The sequence below is a fragment of the Haliotis rubra genome, unplaced genomic scaffold (genome assembly GCF_003918875.1).
Source record: "Haliotis rubra isolate DU_JTF1 unplaced genomic scaffold, ASM391887v1 Scf592, whole genome shotgun sequence".
Classification (NCBI taxonomy): domain Eukaryota; kingdom Metazoa; phylum Mollusca; class Gastropoda; order Lepetellida; family Haliotidae; genus Haliotis; species Haliotis rubra.
Window position 1 is genome coordinate 374,572 of NW_025767293.1, and position 8,303 is coordinate 382,874.

The following is an 8,303-nucleotide window of genomic DNA, read 5'->3' on the forward strand; positions in this document are numbered from 1 at the left end:
ACTTGTATCTGAACGCAAAACGTCCATTTTTTCACTTAATGTATTCAATACACATAAACCACTTACATATACATGCAAGTACATATGCTAGTCTCGCAATTCCTGCCAAGATATTTAAACGAGTTACGTCCCTTAGCTTACAAGAAGCCGGTTCGAATCCAAGATTCTTCATTTTAACGTGTTTTATCTGTTCCGCACCATATCTATACATTAAAGTGGTACACACCGAACACCTGTATCACTTCAGGCTCCCATATCGGGCTGACGCACCACGATATGACAGAAGTACTGCTTTAACTGAAACCGACTGCAATGCACAATGCTGTCTAAGGGGCGCAACTCTACACAGTGAGAAGCCGCGAGTCCCTCCAACGGTCTGCCATGCTGTCTAAGGGGCGCAACTCTACACAGTGAGAAGATCCCTGTCTCATGCTCTGAGCTTGAACAATAAAATCGAGTAAAGTAACTGTTTAAAGCTTATAATTTTGTTTAATATTGATTGTCATCTCTTTACAATAAAATTTATTTGGTTTGTAGGTATGTTGGTTGGCTCTCTTGTTGGTTGGTTGGCTGGTAGGTCTGTTGGTTGGCCCTCTTGCTGGTTGGTTGGCTGGTAGGTCTGTTGGTTGGCTCTCTTGCTGGTTGGTTGGCTGGTAGGTCTGTTGGTTGGCTCTCTTGCTGGTTGGTTGGCTGGTAGGTCTGTTGGTTGGTCCTCTTGCTGGTTGGTTGGCTGGTAGGTCTGTTGGTTGGCCCTCTTGCTGGTTGGTTGGCTGGTAGGTCTGTTGGTTGGTCCTCTTGCTGGTTGGTTGGCTGGTAGGTCTGTTGGTTGGCTCTCTTGCTGGTTGGTTGGCTGGTAGGTCTGTTGGTTGGTCCTCTTGCTGGTTGGTTGGCTGGTAGGTCTGTTGGTTGGCTCTCTTGCTGGTTGGTTGGCTGGTAGGTCTGTTGGTTGGCCCTCTTGCTGGTTGGTTGGCTGGTTGGTCGGTTGCACGATGTGTCCACGTGGACTGATACACGTCCTGATTCTGGGAACATATCGCCTTCCATCGGGACATCAACTGGTCATGTGCGTGTTTTCATACAACGGTCTCAGTAAAGCTTTGTTCGTACACAACCGTGTTACACCACACACAGATTTCTCGAGGAAAGGCTTTATGAGAGATATTGTACAACTCGTTCTACTTTAACTAGTCTAATGTTACGCACGAATGTCATTGTCAACATAAGCCCAAGCTTTCTGTTTCCCTGTGTGCGTCATGTCGATGGCGACATACACTGGGCTATGGCTGTGCTTCCGCTATTACCGGTTGATTCAATACGTTGTTACGTCATACCGTTATTTAAATCCCCGGAAAACCTCTACACACAACTGTAGTGTGTTTTAAAGGTTAGTCAACAATGACCACATCAGGAAGTAGGGTAAAGTTCTGCTGGATGACTCACGGTCCTCTCAGTCCTTTCATCGGCAAGACTTGAATGACATAACATCCTACGTTAAAGTTCGGTAGTCACACTTCCGCCGTCGAGGTCGGTGATAGCAAGGTGCAGATAGTGTACACTGTGTAGATAGATAGTAAGGTCTAACAGCGATCTAACCATGGTAGATCTAATGTTGCTCTACAGCAAGATCGAATGGAGATATGGTGATAACACAATTTAATGTTCCCATGCAGATAGCACAGTCTAACAGGGAGGTCTAATGGAAATCTACTGAAACATTTACAAGTATCACTTTTGTGATCTTAATTAGATTCCACAACGAAAAATACCTTTCGATGTGTTTGTTTAAATCCGCAGTGTAGCTATATGAAGGCTGTCTCTAAATAATCTATTATGGACCAGACAAACCCGTGATTGATATAATAGGCATCGATTTTCGCTGTCGGTCGTTTATTAACGCCTCGTTTGTGTACAACGAAATCTGTAATACATTTATTACGACTTGTATCCATGTGGGGAATCTAACCTGGATCTCCTGCGTGACAAGCTAACGCTTTAACCACTAGGCTAAACCACCGCCCCATATCGGATATGAAACATCATAAATCAGAAATGCACCGAACCTGCACAATACAATTGTCCCAAAAAACAAAACATGTTTTTGTTTCCAAAAATAATCAGTATGATGCTACTAAAATAGTATCATGTATTGTTGTTGCAGTTGATTGTTAGAACGGAAGTTTGCCATTCTGCATTTTAACACGTCCAACTGACTCAACTGTATGTCATTATACAAAGTATATGTTTGACTATAACTTGGTCTAAGTCTCCCGAAATCACCAAAATCTGTTAACAGGTTCTTATGATTTTCTTATGCAAAATCAACATGGAATTTAAAGTATAGCATGGTATGGTCCTGTACAAATAGTGACAGTCACTATAGCTGCATTCCCATGTACAATTCATAACAAACAGCTTTAATAGGTTCATATTTGAAACTTGCCCCATAAGACTAAGGCTTAGTCTCTGAATATATATAATTTTAATAGTAACAAACAAGCCCATTTAAATTGAAAAGGAGCCCTAGGGAGACCAGAGATCCTGAACCTGGGGAAATCTAGACTTGCTTTATTTAGGGCTTTAGCACTACAGGGAAGGCTAGGCTGTAGGGAAAATAATGTGGTTCAGGGACTGTGAGACAGACTAGCTGTAAGGACGTGAACTCACTACTGATGACACAATTAATACTTTATTCACAAGAAAATACAAACATTTCTCAGCCATGTCAGGACATGGCTAACACTGAGACCTCGTTAATACAATACCATTCAAAGAGCCATCGTTCGGATTTATAAATGTCCGGATTAAAGAGTGTCTGGTGTGATGGTTCTTGGTTGTACACGTTCCTGTCAAAGGTGTCTGGAAATTACGTGTCCACATTAGCGGGTCCGGATTGATGAGGTTATATATACTAAACGAATAAGGGAACACATGAAAGTACATTTGTTCCTTTATTCTTTTCCAGAATTTCACCCACAGTGCAATACAAAGCTTGTGAAGAAAAGAAGATAGGAACACTTGTACTTTCAGGTGTTCCCTTATATATTTAAGGGAGACTACGATCAAGCCATTTGTCAGTCGTACAACACCTATGAACTCGTTCCTGTTATTACACATCAAACACATACGAAATATAAATCCTAGATTTGTCCCATAGGACAGAGTTTGTGTATATTTTCATAAAAGAAGAGAATAAACAAAATAATGTCATGTCAAACAAAAACATCACAAAATTAGTTTCACTTTCATTACGACCTACACAAGCCTTTTGGTTACCAAGGAAACCGAAAGCCATGAAACACAGAATGTGTAATGCGTGTGAGTATCTTTGCATAAAAGCATATTACAAGTCAGAAAAAAGGGGGAATACACTTTTGTACCTGTACATAATTTACAGGTATGAAATCTGAGACAAATGGACTATTTGTTAGTAAACATCGCCAAACGTCTGAATAATTGACCTTCCTCGTTATCACATCCACGTACTTTATCATAATGAGACTTGTCTCAAACGTGACTCGTTAAATAATGAATGAGGCAAAATAGCTCGTCTTCGGAACCAAAAATACAAATAGAAATGAACCACTGTTTTATATGTAATATTACCATCTGAATCCAAAATGGTCAAAAAATGTATCGATAATATGTGTTTCTCCTCTGTACTTTAGCTCAGCAAACAATGAATCAGGCCTGGCCTAAAAATGCGATACTGTCTTTGCATTGATGTATTCATGTGTCATTAAACATGGAGGTGGTGGTGGTGGTAGCGATATAAGTGGTTCCTTTCTGGTGGCAGAGAGATGACCAATGGTCTTGTCGTGTATTCCCGACCGTCTCAGTGACTGACTCCTCATCTTCTGGCCGCTGGTTATATAGCTGTCACATGGGCGCCGATGGAGCAGGGGTGGCAGCGTCACGTACTCCCCCTCCATCGTGTGTGACCTTGGTAGTTTTTCAGAGCTCATGGAAACGTAGGTGGCTCCTGTAATATGCATATGGCGCGGGAATGACTGGCAACGCTTCCTTGGCAAATATGGTGCATCCTTTACATCTTCAGAATCTTCAGACTGTGCATGCCACCATGCCCCGGCGAAGGACGCCAGATCTTCAAAGGATTCGCTCGCTATCGTCAGCGCAATTGCCTCATCCATGGATGGTTCTCTGTGCGTCTGTCTTGAAACGAAAGGTCCGACTGGTATTTCCGCACAGCGTAGTCTGTCTGGCAGGGAAAGGGTTGAGTTTGAATAAATGTTCGTGAGAGGAACAGTGTTGGTTCTATGGTCTCTCACGTCTGACTCACATGGCGGTTTACACGACAACTGATTAAACTGATAGCGGTACCGTTCTCTGCACTCGGATTCCGTGTTCGTCCTCAGGATTGGAGCGCAGACGTTCACCGGAACTCTGGCGGTGTCATGTCGTGCGGTGATGTAACTGCTCTTTGGTACTTTATTGCAACAGGATACAGCATTACCAGACGACATTGTCATGTAGCCATGGTTACCGAATCGGCTTCTGCGTTGATTCTGTATGTTACCAGTAACACCGTCCCCGTAATCAGCGTTCGTGACGTAGTTTCCGGTGACGTCACGAGAAAGACTATGAGCGTTTCTATGCCCGTGGGGACAAGGTAGCGGCGCTGGGGTACTCGGCAGAGGTCTGTCTTTGGTTACCGTGAAGTGTCCACGATTCTGAAACATGTCGTGACTGCTGAGGTGGGGGTGATGTATCATGTCGTTGTTAGGGCTTGAAACTGACAGAGGCGGAGGTAGCATTGCTCTCACCTCTATGTCTTCCATCTCCTCCTCCCTGGTCTTCTTTCTCTTACAAATCCTTCAAAACAATACAAATTATAATATAAATCAGGGGCGGATTCAGTTTTTTAGAAAGGGGGATGCACGTTCTTGAGAAAAGGAGGGGTGCACACTTCATTTTCACCAGCGTTTCAATGGTCATTTTAAACTTTCAGGACAAAAGGAGGGGTGGGGGTGGGTGCACCCCACGCTGGATCCGCCTATGTAAATGAGCTGATGCTAACATCACTGAATTACGAGCAGAGTATAACGTCGGAACATAGTATTGGATTCGAACCCATGAGCATCGGATCCTGGTGCGGTATTCCAGCCATATGACGGCAGAGTGTGCGCAATCGAGTGTGGGACATACAGACCGTGATAGAATGTGCATGTCACCATACCTGACCACTTCAGTCATATGCAGGGACGAGTCAAAGCAGAGACCTAAAACATGAGCCATTAGCCAATTCTGGCCACTGGATCAAATTACGTCGCTTCTCCAAGAGGGCTGCTATGACTAAATCAGATCTCCATGAGGGCTGCTAGTCAATTAACATCTCCAACAGCGCTGCTGATATCAATTCAGACCTGTGACAGTAATGGCATCATGAGTTTAGTTTTACGCCGCTTTTAGCAATATTCCAGCAATATCACGGCGGGGGACACCAGAAATGGGCTTCACACAATGTACCCATGTGGGGACTCGAACCCGGGTCTTCGGTGTGACGAGCGAACACTTTAACCAATACACTACCCCACCGCCCCGTAATGGCATCATATACTTCCTCAATCAGCTATACATTTCTGGTGTTCCCCGCCGTGATGTTGCTGGAACATTGCTAAAAGCGGCGTAAACCAAACTCAGTCAGTCAGTCAGTCCATCAGCTATAGATAATAAAGCCGCAATTAGTTGCGTCAGATTACTAGTAAAGCCACACCTGTCCCAGTAGCCGCATCGTTTCAGGACGAGGAGGATGACAAAGATGGCCAGGCATCCTGCTACAAGAGGCAGAGCCAGCTTCACCCAACCTGCAACATGGAATTTACGTTATATAACTCCAGTTCAATTAACAAGGATGGATAAATTATGGTTGTATATTCTAAAACCCGTGAAGATACGGGTTGGAATGAATGTTCAGTAACCAATGCTTGTCGTAAGAGGCGACTAACGGGATCGGGTGGTCAGGCTCACTGACTTGGTTGACACATGTCATCTGTTCCCAATTGCGCAGGTCGATGCTCACTGGATTGTCTGGTCCAGACTCGATTATTTACAGACCCCCGCCATATGGCTGGAATATTGCTGAGTGCGGCGTAAAACTCACTCACTCACTCTATATTCTAAAGTACAAATTCCAATATATCAGTACGTTTATTACCGCATATCAACATGTTTCACATACATCACCATGTTTATTCATATATATCTACACGTTTATCACCATGTATATAGCATGCTCTGTTTATCACTCTATCTGATCTATTTATATATCACTTACGTTCTGGATAGGGGACAGGGGATGGGTGGGTAGGGTATTAGTCATGCAGAGTTGCGTCCCTTGGGCACGCTGGAAACTTATTATTGTTGGTTCTAATGCAGGTTCGTCTGTTCCCCTGCGAAATGGTAAACATTTGAGACGTGCATTGCGTCGGGCTCTCCTCCCATGTTAAACTCAACAGCCGCGATATTACTGGAACATTCAGCTGAAAAGCCGTTATATTACTGGAGCGTTAAGCTGAAAAGCCGTGATATTACTGGAAGGTTAAGCTGAAAAGCCGTTATATTACTGGAACGTTAAGTTGAAAAGCAGTGATATTACTGGAACATTCACCTGAAAAGTCGTGATATTACTGGAAGGTTAAGCTGAAATGCCGTGATATTACTGGAACGTTAAGCTGAAAAGCCGTGATATTACTGAAACGTTAAGCTGAAAAGCCGTGATATTACTGGAACATTAAGCTGAAAAGCAGTGATATTACTGGAACATTAAGCTGAAAAGCAGTGATATTACTGGAACATAAAAACCGTTAAACGTGCCGCGTGTCGTTAAAAATCACCAATATGACAAAACACACACAGGCATGAATTCGGTAATGAAAACCATACGTGATTGTAAATTGGAAGTATCTTGAATCCTTGCATCACAAGGGAGGCAACTCTGCTCCGCACCTAAGGCCTTTGAGTCATCCGTGCTCAACACTACACATTGTAAATGTCTTCACATTAAAATTACCTGATAAACAATGCCTACTATGGCAAATTAACAAAGGAAATGATTGTTCTTTAATTTTAGCAAATATCCATGACGCCCAAATATACACGAGCAACAGAACATTATCACCAACCTAAATATATCTAGTTATATTTAGTTGAAATTAGCAGCACGAATGTCAATATCAGTTCAAACATATGCAATATGTCAGCGTAAGCATGCTATTCTGGACGCAGATTTAACTAGCGCTGTTCAATAGGGCTGTTTGATTAGCGCTAATCACTGAGTGTTTAAAGTCAGTAGCAATATCCAAGGTTGATCACTGGGAACGGACTTTATATGCTGTGTGAATGTAGGGAATTAAAACCGCGTCATAATGATTGTTTGAAGATGAAATCAAACTAGGTTAGAAGGAAAGCACGTACAATTTACAGGGGTTAATTGAGCCGAGGTATGTACATACTTTCAACTGCACACATGTTTATGACCAAACTGAAATATACACTTAGGTACAGATCATATATTTTTAGGATGCGGTGGTTGATATCATATCGTGTTGTATATTGTATCATAATTATCTTGCTGTCTGTAATTTTGCCATGGTGACCCCGCCCAATCTGGATGTGATATTTTCGAACCCCCTTTTTTCGCAATATGGTTTTCGTGACTAATACCAGCCATCTCCTCTTCCATCCTCTTCCCCGCCCCATCTCTAATATATTAGCACCCGTTAAGATCCGGGTTAGAATGTGCCTTCAGTAACCCATGCTTGTCGTAAGAGGAGACTAACGGGATCGGGTGGTCAGGCTTGCTGACTTGGTTGACATATGTCATCGGGTCCCAATTGCGCAGATCGATTCTCATGCTGTTGATCACAGGATTGTCTGGTCCAGACTCGATTATTTACAGACCGCCGCCATATAGCTGGAATATTGCTGAGTGCGGCGTAAAACTAAACTCACTCACTTTATTATATTAACAGTCTCATATCAATGAATAAGTCAACATACCTGGAATCTCAACATCCCCAGCAGACACAGTTGGGGTTGTAGTTGTCATCGTGCCCAGAGTATGTTGCATGTGATGTCGCGTTAAAGACAGATCGAAATATTTCCGGGACAGCATAACAGTTAGACAGAAACTAGTATGGGGATTTAGACTATACTTCCTTGTAGTGTGTTCCAGTGCGTTTGTGTGATGTCGGGACAGACTGAAGTAAACACCCACCAAACAATATATGTTTCACCCGATGAGTCATACGATGCAGGTACATTCAGCCGATTCTTCTCTCTTCGTC

The 8,303-nt window shown here is 43.0% G+C and overlaps 2 protein-coding genes across 4 annotated transcripts; both read right to left on the reverse strand.

The window, feature by feature from the left end:
- Positions 1-522: 522 nt before the first annotated feature.
- LOC124255088 (putative uncharacterized protein DDB_G0290521) lies at positions 523-1,044 on the reverse strand. Its single transcript, XM_046688923.1, has one exon. The coding sequence runs from the start codon at positions 1,042-1,044 to the stop codon at positions 523-525; it is 522 nt and encodes a 173-aa protein (XP_046544879.1).
- Positions 1,045-2,667: 1,623 nt separating this feature from the next.
- LOC124255107 lies at positions 2,668-8,303 on the reverse strand. Of its 3 annotated transcripts, none has more exons than XM_046688949.1 (3): positions 8,234-8,303; positions 5,732-5,822; positions 2,668-4,830 (listed from the first exon to the last, which is right to left on the reverse strand). In XM_046688949.1, exons 1-3 carry the CDS (start codon positions 8,277-8,279, stop codon positions 3,693-3,695), a joined length of 1,275 nt encoding a protein of 424 aa, XP_046544905.1. In that variant the 5' UTR covers positions 8,280-8,303; the 3' UTR covers positions 2,668-3,692. The 3 variants fall into 3 exon arrangements, with proteins under 3 accessions (XP_046544905.1, XP_046544904.1, XP_046544906.1); XM_046688948.1 differs by lacking the exon at positions 8,234-8,303 and adding an exon at positions 8,017-8,223; XM_046688950.1 differs by lacking the exons at positions 5,732-5,822; positions 8,234-8,303 and adding an exon at positions 8,017-8,224.